This window comes from Vanessa atalanta, chromosome 13 (assembly GCF_905147765.1).
Source record: "Vanessa atalanta chromosome 13, ilVanAtal1.2, whole genome shotgun sequence".
Classification (NCBI taxonomy): Eukaryota; Metazoa; Arthropoda; class Insecta; order Lepidoptera; family Nymphalidae; genus Vanessa; species Vanessa atalanta.
The window spans coordinates 2350487-2371675 of record NC_061883.1 but is presented as its reverse complement, the minus strand read 5'-3'; the positions used below and the strand labels follow the sequence as shown (position 1 = coordinate 2371675).

The following is a 21189-nucleotide window of genomic DNA, read 5'->3' as shown; positions in this document are numbered from 1 at the left end:
ATAAAGTTTTGTGGACAGTATAAAAAATTTGAAATATTAAAAAAAAAATAAAAAAAAGGTGTCATTTTATATCGATTCAAAATTTATGTTCCGATATAGATATTGTAAAATGTATATCATTTAATTAGTATATAGATATTTTTATTAGCAATTAAGTATTCATTATTTTGCATATAAACTCATTTGGATACATTTAATATATCAAGATTGCCTAGTCAACGGACTAGTTTCATGTATGTATTTGTTTTCGTGTTTACTTTTGGTATATATTTAGTTAGAAATTACATTGACGTATTTACTTTTTGACAAGTTTTTTTTTTTTTTGTAGAAATAAATAAAAATCATGTAAAAACCCAAAACGCTTTTTTTCTTTATGTATCTAATTTGTTTATCTATAAATAGTATACATCAAACGCTGTCTGCTCGTCTGTATTTCCGCTTACTTCTTCTTAACCACCGTAATCGATTTTGATACGGTTTTCACTGTTAGAAAGAACAGTTAACGAGGAAGGTTTGTATGTATAATTTGTAAATATTTTGTATAAAAATGTTTTCCTATACTTATATTGATTATGCCTTAACTTTAGGGAATACAGTAAAGCAATGTAGGAACTAATTGTAGGTCTGAAAAGGGTCTATCGAAAAATCCATCACAGCATTTGTTTTTCTTCTACTTATAGTTACAAATTTTATATATTACAGTTTAGTAAATATCTATAGATTACTTGCGAAGCCATTTTATTTTCTCTAATCCATTGTTAAACCATATTTAGTATCAATATTTTTATATAGAATAAAATTTTCTTTTACACTTCGCCATTCGACTGACTGACTGACTACTTTAAAACATATCATTAGCAGCCTGTAAATTTCCCACTGCTGGGCTAAAGGCCTCCTCTCCCTTGAGGAGAAGGTTTGGAGCATATTCCACCACGCTGCTCCAATGCGTAAAAAAAACATATCGCCGATTCCAAATTACCAAAACAAACGTTCACTGCGGAACGGGTGAACACCTATTCGTATCTATAACTGGCTGCTACAATACAATTTTGGCTTTGGTAGTTAAAATTACTGAAATTAATTCTAATCTTGATGGGTCTTTCATAATAAAATTACGATTTAAACCAATTTTTATGTTATTTGTATATTACCTACTTAAAGTAAACTAGTTCTCGCTCGCATTTAGGGAATGATCGACAAGTGTTAGGTCTAAATCATAATGTACTTGGAGTTCAGGCTGGCTTCATACCAAATTTCATCAAATTCGGTTCAGTGATTTTGCTGTGAAAGAGGAACAGATAGATATACAGAATTATATTATCATAAATAAGTAAATAAACACATTTCTCATTTCTTCTATTAATAAATTGTACCCGTGAGCAGCGGCGGTGGTCGCTAGCTCTTCAGTAGTATAACTTTTCTGTTTATGCGCAAAATAGTTGCCAGGTTATAAAAAGTAAATGCTAGTAAATTAAACTAGTCAGTCGGTCATAGTCGCTTCTAAGGATAGACGAGTTTCATGCAATAAAAACCTTTTAAAAAAAATCGGCATTTCTTAGGACATTCTGTAATCGCCTCGCAACAGTTAGTTTAATTTGTATAATTTATGCATTCCGTCCTCCATATAAAGGTGATGCAGCTGCTGCTGCGGTTATATATATATACGAATAATTTATACGTATATACCTAATATTCATACGAATATTAGGTATATACGTATATAAATGCATTTCCTCCTCGTAAAAAAAGCACTAGGATATAAATTATATATAAAGATATAGTTAGTGCCTTCGTTTATCTATTTAGATTAAAACTATATCATATTATAAACAATAAGAAAATTAAGAAATTTATTGTTGGAAAACTTATTTTAAAAGCTTATTCTTGGAAAGATTCCTTTAGTTACCGTCTTATAAATTATTATGAATTCTCGAGCATTCTTGATAAAATAGTAAATATACATAGGTAACATAATATTTTAATATAAAACTATTGAACATCAGTACAGGGGGTTAAATAAAACAATTCTTAAAGTGAAAATGCTTTATGAAAACAAATGAGATTTTTCACATCACAGTTATTTATTATATAGAGAAATAAATATAATTAAATATTGAGCAAATTAAAATGTCAATGTTTTAAACCATAATATATTATATATAAAATTAGCGAATACATACATATTACAAAGAACATCATTTCTTAAAGATATTATCCATAAATTTCTTTAAACGATAAAACTGTACGCTGACTGTTAGAAAATATTATTCTTTATATATTAGCCTCATAAGATGGTACTGTGGGTAAAAAAAAGGGTGGATTTTGGTGGATTCGTTAATGCGATAAATATACCCACACGTTCTGAACAGAATGGAAAATGCTTCAAAACTAAATAGTGTTGTATCTCATTTGCGCTTTAGATGAGAGAAATAAGGCTGGTGTGTTCCGCGCCTTATTTAATTTTGTTAAAATTTTAATCAAAATTAAATTTCGTTTAAGAGAACCTTATTAGCAAAATATATAGGAAGATATAATATCCCATAACAATAATCATACAAATAGTACTATAAGTATTTATTTTGAGATTTATTAAGTAATATCATGGTATAGGAAATGTATGTTCTATTTTAATAAAATTTGTACAAATATAATGAAAGAGAAATATTATATCAGTCGCCAACGTTTGTTTGTGTCGACCTTTGTCCTTCAGCAAACAAACTAAACGTGCCTTCGAATTAGTCGCCAGCTTAGCTTACACAGACAGACTGCAATAACTGTCATGTAGAAATCTGTGATATTTATGTTACTATATAAATTTGACTTAATCATCAATGTTTTGCATGTTTAACCATTACATAATATCTTTTGAAAACGAATTGAACAAATCTAAACACGCTTTGTTCTATTATTTATACAAATTTTATTAAAATCGATAACATAAATATAATAAGCTTAAAAATTAAATGACTACAAAATATATATATAAGTAACCGGAAAACATCTTAACAATTCAAAATAAATAAACAATGTCTACACACAGTATTGATATTATTGGTCGACACTAGAAAACGGACCGCACACAATTGGTAGATTGAAATCAATTATTACTGTTTCGAGCCAACGATTGGTTAATACAGTCGGCCATTTTTAACCAATAAATTGTTGCACGTACGAAAAATGTTTAAGATGTTTGCCAGTATCATTACAAATATAAGTATATATAAATATGTTCACAGCAATATACAAAATATTCTAAATAGGTGCTTCAATTTTCATCTAACACGAATAGGATTCTTTGGTGATATTATAAACATAACGACTAGTTTCTTAACTATAAATACACACGAAATTAAACACACGTACCAAGACATGAGGTATAAATTCAACTGACTTTCATAATAATTGCTTCGAAAATAACTCATAATGTCCTGTGAACGTATGAACTAAATTATCAATATAAAATATAGGAACATTAATAATTTCCTTCATAATAACTTGACTGACTATTTATATTTATGTAGAATTTATACTCTGTGGTATCGTGGAGCTGCAACATGAACCACTATGTCAATATCGTATGTATTACATTAATCCTATATTAATTCCACTCGTAGTGAAATTGAGTATTTGACTTTTGGTTACATTTTTTATAACTACTATAATAATCTAAACTAAACCCTGATAACAAAAGAAAAACCCACGTTATTATGTATAAAAACTACTTTTATCCTTTACTGAATGCACAAATCTACGCTTATATTTATGTATTATACTTAATATGATGAATAAACGCACTATTTATGTCATGAAGTGTAATGTTGTCTATGTTACATAATTTATTTTACAAAACCCATTTATATACAATCAGCCGGAAATCATTTGATAAGAAAAATTTTGATTAACAAACAATTATTTTGGTTAGGTTTGAACATACAAACTTTAATATTCAGTACATTTGCAAGAGGAGTACAGCATATACGAATGGAGTGTTTTTCAAACGTATCTGAATAGTTTTTGACACGGATTTTGTGGGGGATTAGGGTTAATCCAAAAATTAATTTAATTATAAAATGTCTTTTTTTAAATACATTCGTAATCCCATTACAGATTATAAATTATAATTTCAAATTAAATACACCTTAAATGCAATTATGTAAATAGGTTTTTTTTTTTAAATATATTATGCTTTTTATAAATAAAATTGTTTTATGGCAAGTCTGGTTACATTGCAGTAGAAACGTCCCTAAATATTCATATATACAAGGTTGAATTTTTGGTATGAAATTTATGAACATATTTTCTCGAATCATTTTGATTTATAAGATTTAACTTAAACACTATTATGCAGATTCATACATAATATATATTGCTTAATAAACATTACTATAGTGTTATTTTTAATAACAGTACAAATTCAAGTTGAATTTGTTTCTTTTCGAATTATTAAAAAGTCATTTTTCCTTAGATCGACAACGTCACTTATACTGTTTTATTTACACGTCTCTTTATTATGTATATGCAAGTTATTAAATTGAGTTATTTTTACATTCGTATACGAATAACCACATATAAAATGCCGCTTAAGGTAACTGTGATCATAGCTGGTCGTGACTTTTGCAAAATGCTAAACTGTACTAAAGAACAATTGTATCGTACTACAAAAGATCTTTGAAAATGAAATAATTGTAATTTTCTTCGTAATTATAATTTTTTTTTAAGACAGTGAATAGGCAATTTCTATGACAGTCGACTTAAAAAGTGGGGAGATTTAGAATGAGCATAGACGATGTTTTCCAGGAGTCAGCCGCAAAAAGCTTGTATAATGGTCATGATTTAAAAGAATCAGTCATTCAAGGAAACAAAACTATTGTGCGCCACAAATGTTTGAAGAGAATGATTTCAAATTGCGAGTATATGTTATTATATGTCTTTTTATTTCTCTTTAGAATGCGAAGGAATATATTCCGTCGTACTCTCTGCTCGTAATTTATGAATGTAAAAATGAAATTGCTTGTGTAGTCATTAAATATCTTAGAAAAAAGCTATTTTCGTACATATATTTGGTTTTGGTACATGTATCAACTAAAAGAGGTATTATACGTTGACGAAATAAATTCTGCCATCTTTGTTTCGCGATGAACTGTTTAGTCAGAATCAATCAAATATAATTCATATCACGTTTAGGCATTTTGCAAAACTAACTTTATATATTTAAAATTTGGTATGTTGACTAGCATAGGAATGTCTTACCGTCCTTCGGTGACCCTGGTGTCGTTCTTGGGCAGATGACCACCACCGTAGCTGATGCCGAAAGGCCTTAAGTGGTAAATGAGGTAGTCCAATACGTACATTTGCTCTGGGTCCACGTAGTGGAATGATACCGCGTGGTCGGAACAGCAGTCCAGACCCTGGAATGTTATGTATTCGGATTTTGTTTATTCAGAAGACATACGGATATTTTTTTGTTACTAATGTTAGCCCAGTGGTCAACCATAATCCTTATTGAATTCTTATTGGCTAGGACTGAGAGTTTTTCAACAGAAAAACCCATTAACTTTTTATCGTGTTCTGATCTGGGATTTGAACCCAGGAACGAACACGGGATCTGCTGATTTATATCCAGCCACTAGACAAACGAAGCAGCTCGCCCATAGAATTTTTCTATTTACAAAGACACTGTTACGGTACTTGCTAAAGTTTATTTGTCTATGGTTTTAATAAAGCAAAAGTTTATTATTTTAACGCATTGTTATAAATATTATCCAACAACAATAATAGATCTAAGAGCCCAAAGATGTGTAACGATATTTACCTCGTCAGTCGGGTAGTAAATGTACTGCCAGTACCAAAAGCCCTTGTCCTTGTTGGGGAACAAGTGGTCTTTGGGCACGAAGGGGAAGAACCGACCGCGCTGCAACGAGTCCCGCGAGTCCATCGCCTTCACGCCGATGTGTTGTAAACATATACCTACGAATACATTATCGTAATGTATGTACACAAAAATAACCAGGAATTAAGGTTGTGTCCTAGTGCTAAAAGAGCCTAAAGTATATTTGTAAGTAAATATGTACACTACATTTTGGTTCAGGCGAATTGGTTCTGGCGAATTCGTTTAAAAATAATAAATTAATTGTACCAAAACGGCATCAGCTTAACATTCCCAATATCAGCCCACAAAGGGCATAAAATCAAAATCAAAACATCAAAGTATATTAAGTGAAGCTACCACCGGTTCGGAATGTAGATTTAACCGAGAAGAACCGGCGAGAAACTCAGTAGTTACTCTTTTTCAATATTTAAAATACAAAGTTATGTAAAACAATCAACATATGTTCGTTGTTTTTACTCTAATTGCCAAAAGGGTTTTTGATATTTAGCTCTTTGCCCTTTTAGCACCAGGTCACAAAATGATATTAAGTGTTAACAAGTAGCATATAATAACTATTCTCCATTATATTTATCTTAGTGATTTATTAACCAATACCTTATTTCTATAATTCATTAATATTAATCATTTCGTTAATCACCATAGTAATAAATTACGCTATGAATTTAACTTTACTAGTTCGTAAACTGACTTCCGATTATTTGACATAAAAAGGAAGTACGCGCCAAAGGAGCACATTCGGCTGTCTTAATAATTCCTGACACAACGTTACACTGTCCAAATACTAATAATTGAAGTGTACCAATTATTGGACTGTGTTTTATTTTCATAAAACCCAGAATACCCACAAGTGTTAACTTAAGGCAATGTAGTTTTATAAGAGCGTCAGAAAATGTAACTTTTAATAGTAGCTTATAGCAATGTTGCCATATTCTAAAAAAAATAAATACTAAATCCAATTTTACCCATTTCAGCATCTTCTGCCCCATGGTCGCTTGCCTTGCAGAGATGAGGTGAAGGCAAGCCTTTGTTCACGAACCTGTCCAACGCTTCTCTACTGAGGACGTAACCCGCTCCACCGCTCATGTAACCCTAACGAGTAGGTGTTTTTCGTTACAACGTACTAAGATTCTTAAGCTAATGTTTGATACAATATAGATGTGGTCGTTGGTCTAGTGGCTCGCTTATAAGAATGCAGCTCTGAGGTGCTGCGTTCAATACAAATTATCTAGTTTTTCTGTCAAGAAATATTTGATAAGTATGATGAGTTAGGAAATTCCTAATGATACACATTTTTTATGTAATACAGAGGCGGACATGCAAATGGACCAACATATTCCATAATCATCAGGGACACAGATAAAGAGGGCTTCGTCCGAGTCCCCCTGGTAGCTACCCACTCATCAGATATTCTACCGCCAAACAGCAATACTTTGTACTATTGTGTTCCGGATTGAATGATAAGGGTGGGTAGCTACAGGCACAAGGGACATACCATCTTAGGTCCCAAGGTGGGTGGCGCATTGGCGATGTAAGGAATGGTTAATATTTCTTATAACGCTGGAGTCTATGGGCGGTATTGATTTACCATCAGATGATCCATCTTTCCACACCTTTATAATAAAAATAAATAAATCAAAATACCTGCGCAGTAAAAGGTTTGAAGCGACATCCAAAATATATCGGATCTCTGCTGTCATGTTCTGAAAGCATGTATCTTAGATTCTCAACGATCACATACCTGAAAGAAATATATACATAAATATATCGTAGGAATATAAAGGGCTTGATCTTAAATCAACATATAATAATACTAGCAAATTACAGATTTCAGATCGTATAATTTTTTTTAGTATACGTAGATGTATGTGACCTGTTGATATTTCGCCGTTTAGGGTACCTTGACATTTTGCTACTTAAGACTTATTGATCGTAAAACATATTGAGCACATCGGTTCCGAGTGTATTACCCACAGATTGAGATAACATGATCCACTCATTCAATAATACGTCATTATAATTCTACTAATATATATCTTTTTAACTTATCAAATAACAATCGATTTCGGTACCTTTGTGGACCAAATTAATAATTAATAATAGTCCTTGTCTAGTTGGTCCCACCGACGTATCTAATCTATCAATAAGTATTAAAAATAACGGGAATCAAAAATCATTTAACTGTCAAAAAAATAAGCAAAACTCTTAACCAATATCCTTCCCAGAATACATTCCTATCTTCGCTAATGATTTGAATTTCGGCTAGAATAATGAGTAAACCGTTGTAAAAATATTAAAAATAGGCATTAGGGACATACATCTTCGATCTCACGACGACGCCGACACATTGACAATGTAAGTTTCATTTTATAAAGTATTATCAGCACGCATTATTTCAAACTCAACAAGTCAATAATGTAACAAATATTTTCTTAAATGTTTTAACCGAGTTGTCACATTTTTATTCATTGATATTACAACATAAAGACTGGAAAATTTACCTCCTGATGGTAAGTGGTCTCCACTGCATTGAAAGATATAATTAACTCTTAAATCCTACCTTGATGGATGCCTATAATAACACTGGCACATATGTGCCGAGTTGATGGTACACAGAAGTTTTTACACTAAAACAATGATACAATTTTTAGTTATTAGTTATGAAATAACTCACGTATCGTCATCAGCCTTTAAGAACCAATCAGCGTCTCTCCTGTGATGTTCATAAACATATCTGAACGCTGCTTTCGTCTTGGCCCAAAGATAATCCCTGCCTTCTGACACTGGTAGTTTCACGGCAGGTAACGAACTATCTAAAAAACAATGAAACGATTAACTTAACTACAAAGTCCTGCATATTTTCTAAATACTATATATCCTAAACTACCTTAATTTTCAAAAAAAAAATATGTCTCAGTAGATTAATATTCATATATAAATCTTGATGGTAAGTCACCTTGTCTTAACAAGAAATTTCAATATATGTTACTCGTCGCACTGTCAATTCCTACCTACCATCCTTAATTCCTACCATCGTTAAAGATACAATTACGGGAAATAAAATCAGAATAAATTCACAAAACGAGACTTTTGTAGTACGTGTTGCAGAATATAGAAAAGTAAACGCTCCTAAACATCGCACTGCTAGGCGAGGCTTGCAGTTCTTAATAAATCATCTTTTTCAATTTTATTGATCCGTATATTAAAAGGGCAGACCTTCAGTGGTGCTCATGAAAAGCAATTTATTGCATCTCTTTCCCCACGTCGCCTTCACATGCATGGCCTTCTTCCTGTGGTTGTTGGGTTGCGTCATAACCCAGCAAAGCACTCTCACACGTTTTGCCAGTTCATCAGCCACCGACCTATCCTCGTCTCTGTGTGCTGGCTCTTCGCTGCCATGGTCTAGGACACTTGGTATTGGATGTTTTTCAAGGTCACGCGCTGATTCCCTAAAAAAATGTAGTCGGTATGAGTTTATTTATACATTTAAATTTTAAAATTGACCCATTATCGATACTAATATAAAAATCTATACAAAGCAAATAAAAAATAATTTATGACATCCAAAGCTTTAAAACTTTATCTTTGTTTCTAATATGTAAGCGACTGGATCCTGACTTTGAGTGGATCCATACACATTGGCACTTTAAAAAATATCAACGGTCTCTAAAATATCATACGCAACCAATCTTGGGAACTGAGATGTTATGACTCTTGTTCCTGGAGTTAAACTGGCTTACCCACCATTCAAAAACAACAACACTGAGTAATACTGAATGACGGTAGATTATGTGACGAATTTATGGTACTACCCAGACGCGTTTGTACAAAGCTATACCAAGCATCGGTTGGTTATATTTGTTCAAAATTTAATTTACTTATTATTATGAAAATTAAGTACGTAAGTTAAAGTTACTTTAACCGAAAACGAATATAAAGTGGGAGCTATCTATAATACCTATTGAATTTTAACTGAAAACGTTCGATGTAACAAAATATCTAGCGTATTTTAAAAATTGATAAGCGTTTGTTATTTTAAATATCTAGTAGCAATTATTTCTCTTATCATTTAATGAAAACCATTTTTTTTATTTATCGTAATAAAACTTTAGAAATTATTTATTTTTCTTGACTTTGTATTTGAATAAACTTTAATATAAAAATAGTAAAATAAAATGATTTAAATAAAAAACATTCTATAATATAGAATTCGAACTGATCTGATTAAGACAAAATATTTGTAATATTCAAAACAATTTGTTTTAATATCCAATTAGAAGTGTTTTTTTAGTACACGCCTTGAATTTTTTGGACCTACCGTACCCAAAATATTAGACTAATATAATCTTATAATTTTAGACCAAAAATATGTATTATATTTACGAGAAATTCATTTAAAAAAAATATATATATATGAACGAGCTAATATAGAAGATAATATAGAAAGTCCTGGAACAAGCTAGTGAATATTACATAATATTAGCGAATTCAAATTTCTTAGAGATGTTGCCAAAGTATATTAATAACTCTTATTCATATCCGACTAGTAAATATTTGATATAGCGATGTATCACAACTATCCTAACTAAGCAATAACGTCTAATGTATTTCGAACGTAAGAAGCCGATAAAATGATTGAAATACATTGTATGGTCGACAAATAATATTGTCCATGCATCGAGTTCTCTGATAGTGTTCAAATGCATCTTCTATTTAAAGCCCGGTTTTTCTCAGATTGAGGTTGTAATGCATTTTTGACAATCAACTCATACAATACGAAATATAAGTTTTATTCAAGGTCCAACATATATATTTAATGAAACTGCACTCGTTACAATGTTTCTTTTACTATGTTGCAATAAAAACATAATAAATATACAATAATTATCTCTATTATATATTATATTTATCTGCAAAATATGTGATGTAAAATTAGAAGCATAAAATTGTTCATCAAATTGTAACTATTTTAGTTTTTCCTGAGTTATTATTCAAAGAATCTTTTAAATTTTATTATATAAAAATGCATAAAAATATGTATGCATTTTTTAGGCAAATAAAAAACTTACTTATTTAACATAATTTTTCATAGAAATGTTTATTTTAAAAGTCTACAATGAGAAATTAATTTATGTATTTTTAAGAAAAACATTATTTTTTGGGGGTATGTCATATTTATCTTTCTTAATGTTGAAGGGCCCGAGTCCCGATACCGATACGAGTTTTCAATTTACTCTAGAGCACATCAAACCGATTAAATAAAAAACAGTGTCATTTTTAAAGAAATGCCTTTACGTTTTTTCGTACTTTGGGATATTGTAAACTAGTTTCAAGGAAATCCTACCAAAGTACGTATGTACTGCAGAACGTCAAATTTTAAAAGGAATCTATGCTAATATTATAAGTTTGATACCTAGCGCCTAACGACCAACCAATAAAATAACTAACAACTAGTTTATTAAGGATATATCATGGTTATCCTGCTGCAACGTCATGAGATGCAGCTGCGTCAGATTTGATTTATATAAAGTTTGGGTATATGCAGAGCCGTCTCAAGCTATGCTGGGGCCCTTGGGCACTCATGAATTTGGGGCCCTATTGGTAGATATTTACTACCAAGTACAATTATTTGCTTATCGCCAGTCCTAAAGTATAGTTTCAAATAAACGGTGAGGTACTTTTCGTAAATTCGTAAGAATCTGATTGGTTGTACAATCTTATGGCTATAGTATATCTCTTTCTATCATGTACAGCATGTCTATAGCTTTAAACTTTTAATATCGACTATCGTCACTAACCTTTTGATAAATATGTTAGTTATTTCTTACAAATATGACAATTTCGAAAATATAATGTATAGCAGTCAACGTGAGCATAAACGTGTGAAAAAACTTGTTGGTTCTTCGGGGATCTCTCAGGATGGGGGCCCAGGCCACGAGTCCCGTGTGCCCTATGGTAATAACGGTAATGGGTATATGACAATTTATTCGTCATTTGACAAAATCTTTCAATATGTTTACGAATAACTAGTACAAATGACGTGTCATTATATAAATAACATAATTGTACCACGAATATTCTATCCTAAAAACAACTACGTAAACCAAATTTCCAGTTATACGTAGCGTAATAATTTGTTTGGCACATATTAGAAAATTTAATGGTGATAAGGGTTTGCCGAATACGAAAGGATCGATTCGAGCATTGCCATAATGACTCTTCGAATATTGGAGTACTTTTTTTATAAAAGAATCGTTTAAGGTGGCATTTTGGAGGTTTTTGGGCATATTCTATCATTCTTTGTGTGGGTTGATTGAAGTACCTATAAAGAAAATTTTATTTGACCATACTCTGCGCTCGATTTTTTCCTTCACGATACGATGATGATACAGGGTGAACTAATACTGTTAAATTGCTAACCCGAATTTAAATAAGTTATAATATATGAGACTTCAAAATAACTACGTTTAGAATATTATTACCAGAAAATTGTAGTTGAGGTTGATGACACTTTGAATGCATATCATTGAAACGCATATCGTTAATACGTAATAAAACACCAATTACTGTCGCCTGTTTTAAAGTTACCTTTCGTAAAATAATTTATGTGAATATATTTTAAGTTAATATGGACCTTCCATTAGACAGGATTACGAAAAGATCATGGGGATGAAGACCTATGATATACCTACTAAGAAAAACACGTTATAACATATTTTCTTAACAGAAATTGTGTTAAAACTAGTATTATAAAAACACTTTTCTAGTAAAAAGATACAAAATTCGAATAAAACGACTTTCAGTTAATACACAATCTTATTGACTATAAATTCAAGTAATCCTGACCAAATTAAAGGCACAGGGGGCAATCTCAGCAGTTGTGTTATCGTATAAAGGCGTGTGACAAGCCGACACGAATTGCGACATATCAGGTACTGGAAGATCAGCGTTACGTACTACTAAAAAACATGACTGTATTTTTAGATGTTGAAAAAGAGTAACTACTGAGTTTCTTGTCGGTTCTTCTCGGTAGAATCTACATTCGGAACCGGTGGTAGCTTTACTTGATATAGTTTGTTAAATGACGATTCAAAAGTGCTTGTAAAAGCCTACTTGAATAAAGTATACTTCGATTTTGATGGAAGAGTGACACTAACAATTCCCAAACTCCTGGCTACTGCTGCGATTTTATTGGCAAAGACTGTTTATAACTTTTACTGGACTGACACGGGTTCTGATCTCAGGGTTTCAGGATATATAGCCGTTTATAGCTAACCACAGGAACGACGAAATTACAAAATTAAAAAGCAATAGTCATTTGATAATAAAATATTTACACGCCACAACTTATTCCGCAAGAGCCTACTAGAAGCCATTTATTTTATTGTTAATCTATTAACGTGAAACCTACTGCACGTGTCGGCATGAGACTATGACTAAATCGAGGCGGAATCGTCCGTAGATATTCATTTAATGAATATCGTTGATATTCCCCCCACCCACCCTTTTTTTTCTTTTTCTTTTGTTTTTTTTTATATAATATTTGTTGAATATTTATAGAAGAGACGTACAAAAAGAAATTTACTGCCTGTACAAAGTTATTTTCCATTTCTTATTAAATACTCTACGATACAGCTTAAATAAAATATTACAAAAAGCAGAAGAAAAGCATCATGCGAATTAAGCTTAAGCACATAGAACAGATTACAGAGGCATGCCATAGTTACCTGTAGGTGGACCAAGCTACTTCCCGCGTGAATCCGGCCGAGGTTAGCAGAATGTACGCAAAACTAAAACCGGCGGATATTCCGATCACCAGGGTTAGCACAAAGCGACGACCCATCACCCTGCCCTCCGCCTGCACAGGGTACATTGCGAATCGACCAAAGACAATATTTTTCCCGCTTTATCGAAATGTGTTCACGCAACGAAATGTCAAACGTCTGAACCGTCAAGTATTTGCATTGTAATTATATATATTTTTCCATTTGAACGTATGTAGAATAATTTTGCTACGATCATTGTGACGACCATGGCGGATGCAGTAACAATGAAGTTATGAGAGTTTTATCTTTTGTTAAATAATTATTTTGTAAACTATTTTTAATATTGTACTACATAAAATATCATTTTTATATTTATATGAGGTATTATCAGTTTGCATACACCTATATCGCCGTTTTTATCCTGTATACAGAGGAGAGACGAAGATCATGAAAAGTCTTACTAAAATTTTACAAATTAAAAACAAAACCTACTGAATTTCGTGATTGTTTGATTTTAACCATTATTATCATCGATATAATATACATATATTACTACAAATTCACGTAGAACGAAAATACGTACAAAAATAAAAAAAAAAACTGTAAATACTCCTCGAGTGTACGAAGATCTCTTCTCGTACAAAGTTGAATTTTTTTCAACAGCATGTTCTCTTAGGACATTTTTCTTCGCCGCAAAATAAGAGATATGAAGTTGTAACAAGGTTATATGTCCGTATGTAGAAGTTCATATTTATTGGTAAATATTTAAGAGCAATTTCATTCAATTCAATGACCATGCTATCAGTTCTGAATATGCTTCTATTAACCATCTCAAATTAGGTCTCGTTTATTACAATCTAGTTTCAGACATACGTATATTGAAACAAGACGTTTAAAACATATTCAAACAAGATATGTTTTTATTGCTCAATTTAATATGATATAGCATTTATATTTGTCTTTCTATAGTATTATAAAGAGATAAAATTTATTTCTTTGTATATATGTGGTAATCTCCGGAACCAATGCTCAAATTCTAAGAATAATTTTACTAATAGAAAGCTACCGTATTCCCGAGTGTTGTATTTATTTAGGGTATAAATTATATTTATATCATATAATTTTTTTAAATAAACTCTGGTATGAAATTATAAAAATAACTAATAAAGAGCTTGATAAATCTATGATATTCACTATGGATTTGCGAAAAAATGGTGTTTTGAACGTCGATAATTAAAGTAGAAATAAGTAATTAATTGTAATAATGTTGTATTATAAATAAATATATATTAATCATAAACCCCTTAGTTATAGAGCTGAGTTATTAGCAAATCACATGAAAAAGTAAATCTAAGGTTTGTTTATATTTTTTCCTACTTCCATTGGAATAGCCTATATATTTATGAGACATGTACAATCAATAAGAAACACTTTACAAAATCTACCGACAAAAGTAATTTCGTCCTACACTTGCGATTTTAATGTTATCACAAACTAATAAGGCCAAAGTCATTCTTAAAAACAGCAATAATTCAAATATAACAGATAAACATTTGCAAGCTGGGACAGCTAATAAATAACACAATTACCGACCAGGATTATAGTTCTGTGCAATCATACAGAGCAGATATTATAAGACTTTCTTTGTTCGATTCGTATTTTGAAAAAAAAAAAAGGCATATCTTTATGACAATTTGGTAAGAGCAACTATAATGTATTATATACCGTTACGATACCGTCGGTTATGTTCGTAAAAACGATGCTAACTGATGCGCTATATTTGTTCTAAGGTACTGTACAGTACAGTACAGTCCGGCCGCTGAGAGAATGCGTTCCTAAAGGTCGATTCACATATATTAGTTAAGTTAAAGTTCCGGTCCAGTACCGTCACCGTGTTCTTTCATACATTGTCTATGACCGGGTCTACACCTGTCAGTGTTACGACACAGTGCTTTCAGTGACAATGTCGGCACTGGATATAACGGACGTAAGCGGTGGAAACGACATTTTAATCGGATCACGGACGCAAATTAATGAATTATTTGTGTAATTTAATGAATTGTCCTTCAGTTTTTAATTGCCATACTTCATGCATTCATTTATTTTTTTTGTCTTGATGTTACTTTTCATGGTCTAAAGTAATGGCAGTCATTGCTGGTTCCGTATTTTTTATCAGAGACATCACAGCAACAATCACAAAGAGCTCAGTAGGTAGCATAAGTTTTGCTAGAAGAATCGCAGAGAACCGAGTATTGACATGTGTAAATTGGAGCACTGTCGCATTACTGTAGCACTGATTCGGACTTGTGCCAACGCGTTGCCGGAACTGTGACATCACTGATATGAATCGGCCTTAAGGTCCGTGGTCGAATAGACAATGTGACTGCTGTAAAAATTTTGTCAGGCAAATAATTACTTACTACTAGAGAAAATTTCAATACTTTTAATCATACGAAACAGTCGCGCTTGTTAAAATGTACGTAAAATAGTTTAAGGCAGCAAAATAAATGTTTGCAGAGGGCTCGTAATAGGCACTCACTCTGTATAATTATAACTCAGGAAAATAGTTATACAGAAATATTGTATAATTTATTTCACTATTTAACGTTATTAGCTTACAAATATACTATATTTTATACTCTTACATGTGTACAGGTTTATTTGTAAAACACCAATAACCTCGCAGGACAATATTATTAATACCATAAACAACATCTATGACTTTTCACAAAATGTAAAAGATATTCCAAAAATATCTTTCAAGGTTTTATTGTTTTCTCTGAAATTATTTACGTCTGTATTAAGTAGTGTGTAGTAATCATTCTTATATATTATGTGGGTAGGCAACAAAATGTTGATCGAAAATATATTTTATATCCCAATCAAACATGAATGCTGCGCAAACGCCTCTTAATAAAAGACTGATTACCGTAAAACTAGGCTGAGTTCGTACTTTTGGAATTCCTACTTTTCCAATTTTATTAGCAAAAAGGTCTGCTAAGTTACTCATGTTATACAAATGATCCTTTATATTTCGTAGCATAATCGGACCAATTGTGACTTTTATTCTAGACAATATTTAGGATATTATCGACGAATAGACCATGACCATGATCACATAATGTCCAACGAAAAAAAAAAATTGAAATATAATATTTATACAATAAAAAAAGAAAAAATTTCTACGCAACTTGTTTTACTTGTATTACCTTAAATTAAAATACAAATACGTATATTAAACTAAACGGCTCTTAATTGTATTCATTAAAAGATTAAATAAGGTAATTTACAATTTATTGTCACCGTTTATGTGATTAGGGTTGTCAGACCTTAAAAGAAAAAAACCGGTTTCGGTAACCGTGTTAGGAAAGAAACTAAAAGTCGGATATATTTTTATAGTGCGATATATAAAACAAACATCTGAAATTGTATTAAAAACAAAAATCAATTTTGAGTAATAAATATGGCAACAATATATGTTTGAAAAATAACATAATGTTATTAAAGGACAAATAAGATATTTTAAATATTATAAGAGGGGCTGAATTGATAAAATAAATTAACAATTGAAAACACATCCTTAGGTTATACTAGTTACTCCTACTTTTCTCGAAAATAATAAAGTGTATCTTTATTACCGAGCTGACGGCTCACGTTAATGTTAACTGTTAAGGTATCGCCGTCTTTTAAAATTTGCAATATCAGGGAGCTCCCTTTGTTCTGCAAAAGTTCATGGGCCAGTCTATACCAATAAATGCCATTAAAGTTCTATTTTTTTTAATTGTCCTATATTGTAATGTTGCTGTAACAAAATAGTGGTAAGTTGGTTCTATAGTTTGCAGGTGCGTAGAAGAAATGCACTGAAATAAACAGGTTGAAGAAGACCAAGCCTCAAGGCATCATTGGACTTTACTATTATAATCTGGTACTAAAATTACTTTCCCCCAAAAATCCTGCTACTGGATACCGATACAAATAGTTTACCTGAACAATAACTTATTATGTATTTGAGGCTGATGTTGCTGATTCTTTTAGCAGAAACAGTCGGCACAATATTTAATGTAACTTATTTACAGGAATAAAAATATTACTGTCACTTTCTTAACTTTTGTCATCACAGTTTGCTAACATTCAGAGATATGACAAAAGTTCAACCCATAATTCTAAAGATTATTTATAGATACAATATGTAATATCCTAATATATATTTTTTTTATTATTACTGTTAAAAAATTATAAACATATATTTTAATAAGCCATTAGAACTGTGACTAATATCTTGCAAATACCATTTCATTGAAAGTCAACACTCGTTGCGGGAACACAGATATTCTTATCACATAACAGTTTGACACAATTTTTTTTTTAACAAATAATTGTTTTGACAAATGCTAACCACCACCGTAACTGAAAATGTTATAAGTAACAGAAACTATTGTTGAATGTTTAGACAGTTATAAGCATTGTTTGTTTGTTTACATATATAGTAATTTGTTTGTTTTTTTGTTTACACAGGCAGACATACCATAAAATAACCAGTAATTACCAAGTGAAAGTGTTATTAGGTAGGTATGTGATAAATACCTTTATAATTTAAATTCAATTATTATCTTTGTCAGGTACATATATCCACATTTGATATTCCAAATTTAAAGTTTTTTTTTTATTATTATTAGGCATGGCCCTTAAGAATATATTAAATTTCTTAAACAAATATTTTTTAAGCATTTTATAATCAATTAGTATAACAAATTAATGTATCTATTGTGGCTATTTAATTAGTATAAAGTATAAGAACCTAAAAGTTAAATATTAAAATGATTATATACATTTAAATAAAGTATATAGTTGTAGAATATGTCTAGTATTATACTTGCAATTATGTAAAATTCAATTACAAGACAGTAATGCATTGTTTTCTATTTTATAGTCAATAAAATCAATAAAAAGTACTTACAAAATTAATGAAATTTTTCATTTTTCCAATAAGACCTTTTTTGATTAAAATTACACACCGAAAAGTTAAAACTAAAAGTTAATAAAAGTTGGTAGTATTATTGATTGGGCAATTAAGAAAAAACAACAATTTACTGCATTTTGATTGGCTATTAAAACATTGAAAAAATTATTGTCCATAAAAACTATTACAGTAAAACTAAATTTAATGCAATGGTTTATAAAAATATCATAGTTTTCTTTTAATTTAATTATATCTCCACAGACTTGTGTCTGTGCCATTTTTCAATTATTTTTTTTTATTCTATATATTTATTGCGAATTTCTGTAACATTATATGCACATTTATCTACATATATTCGCTGGTTTAAGTATAACAAATAAGTTAGTTTTTCAAAACAAATGTTACTGACATAGATTCAAACTATTTATTATTATTTACAGAGATTATTACACATTATCAAAAGGAAATAGATACAGGATGTACGAGCTGGATAACATTAACAATATTATAATTGTGAACTGATTATAATAGCATACAAATTAAAATTAATACTTACAACCATACTGCTAGTTTGTGATTTACTTTGTTTTGTATTTATAAATATTTCTCTTATGATTTTTCATTTTATAAATTTTCTTAAGGTATTTTTTTCATAATTATCACAATTTCTATACATGGACATTCATGTACACAAGCTTTTTGATCTACTAACTAGCTAAGTAGCTATTTTGACAAATGTCAATAGATTGATATTATTAGATAACTTGACAAAATGACATTGGCTATTTAATGTTGCCGTATAATAAAATAATTTAATGTAATGTCATTGATTTTATATCAAAGCTACAGTCCGTTCACAGTTATTTTACCTCTGACACCTATCAAAGAGGCTGCGCGCAAGGTTGGCATTACTGATTGTCTAATTGTTGAGAGCTCCTCGAATTATATTGATAAATTCAGTGATAAATTACATTTAATCATGCCAAAAATAATTCAGAGTAGTGGAAGAAAGATCGTGCTAGCTGTGCGTGAATTTTATGAAAAGGAAAAAGCTAGTAAAGGTCCTGTAATTCCGTTTGAACGGGTAGCTGCCATGACAGATATGTAAAATAATGTTACCTGCTATTAAACAATTCCCGTATGTTGAAAAATAATTCTCTACTTTAGTGAATTGTTATAATTTAAGATTAATGATCATTACATAAAATTACAATTTTTACAAATTAATAGATTTGCACTAATATAAGTGATGGTATTTTTTACCTTCACTCCTACATCTAATAAAAGTATTTTCTAAGTACGTACAAGTGAAATCGTTAATTTAATGGTGAACGGTACCATTATGTGTAAGTGTAAATTAAATGTTGTAAGTTTATTAGTTAAGGCTTTTTAAATTTCAGGTTTGTCTGAGAAAGCCATCAGTAAAGACAGTATTATTACTAAAGAATGTCAAATTACTGCTTCCACGTCTCGAAAAATCTCTACACCGAGAAAAAAACACATTTAAATGGAAAGATTTTGTAGAGTTAGAAATAAAATATATTATATATATTAAAAACTCATCTATATGAAATTATCAAAGAACATAAGATGAGCCAATATACGAAGCTGACCAAATACTTGAGGCTCATGGACACAGAGATTGCCCCCGTACCACTGCGAACTAAACTATATCGAATTCATATGTAGTCTGTTAAAAAAGCGAATAGCTAGTAAAAATGTGGGACAAGGAGCAGAAAAATATTCTAAAGCTGACCGATGAAGCTTTCCAATCAATTACTACAGAGAAATGACAAAAATAATGTAAACATGTTTATCATAATAAAAAAAAAATACCATACAGATGGATACGTAGGCGATAAAATTGAAAAAATATTATACAAGTAAACGATGGCTCGGATACTGAGTCTGATAGCACCTCTGATTATTCGTTCTTTTCTAATGATGTCCATTTAAATCATTTTTATTCATTATAAAAGCTTAAACCAAACCAAACTTGTTTTTATTTATTACCAAAAAACGTAAAATAATATGTTTATGACTACAAGGTATACTATTTTATAACATCAAGGATAGCTTCATATCATTCTGCCACTACGATCAAATATTCCCTCATCTATCACGATTTCCTAATTTTATACGAAGGAAATTTAGAAACTAGCAACATATTGCACAAGTTAGCCAACTTAAAAGCCAGAGGTAACCAGAGATAACTGTCAACGGACTATACCAGATCTTACTCATAGTTGTCATAAAAAAAGTTGTTCCGCATTTAACATTATTCGAATATCGGTCGCATTTGTTTAGAAAAAGTATTGGAAAGATATGCAATTAATGCATAAAAAGAAGGTATTTAGGTTGTTTTGTTGTACTAATCTATTAAGTAGTTATAATTATAGCGACAAGTATTTCAAAGTATATATAATTAGCTACTAATTTTAAAGTTTAAAATGCCATAGTGATATATTATGTAAGTGTTATATTTTTGTTTAAATACTTATTTAAAATAATACAAACTTATAACTCAAATGTATACACTGCGCGTGTAGATAACTATTTTAATCAGCAATACCTAT

General features: G+C 30.5%; 1 protein-coding gene across 2 annotated transcripts; it reads right to left on the bottom strand.

The window, feature by feature from the left end:
- Positions 1–2107: 2107 nt before the first annotated feature.
- On the bottom strand, positions 2108–19330 carry LOC125068133 (glycoprotein-N-acetylgalactosamine 3-beta-galactosyltransferase 1-like). Of its 2 annotated transcripts, none has more exons than XM_047677153.1 (8): positions 19170–19330; positions 13615–13745; positions 9104–9336; positions 8562–8700; positions 7532–7628; positions 6853–6979; positions 5813–5967; positions 2108–5408 (listed from the first exon to the last, which is right to left on the bottom strand). In XM_047677153.1, exons 1-8 carry the CDS (start codon positions 19173–19175, stop codon positions 5247–5249), a joined length of 1050 nt encoding a protein of 349 aa, XP_047533109.1. In that variant the 5' UTR covers positions 19176–19330; the 3' UTR covers positions 2108–5246. The 2 variants fall into 2 exon arrangements, with proteins under 2 accessions (XP_047533109.1, XP_047533110.1); XM_047677154.1 differs by lacking the exon at positions 19170–19330 and adding an exon at positions 18611–18623.
- Positions 19331–21189: the final 1859 nt, after the last annotated feature.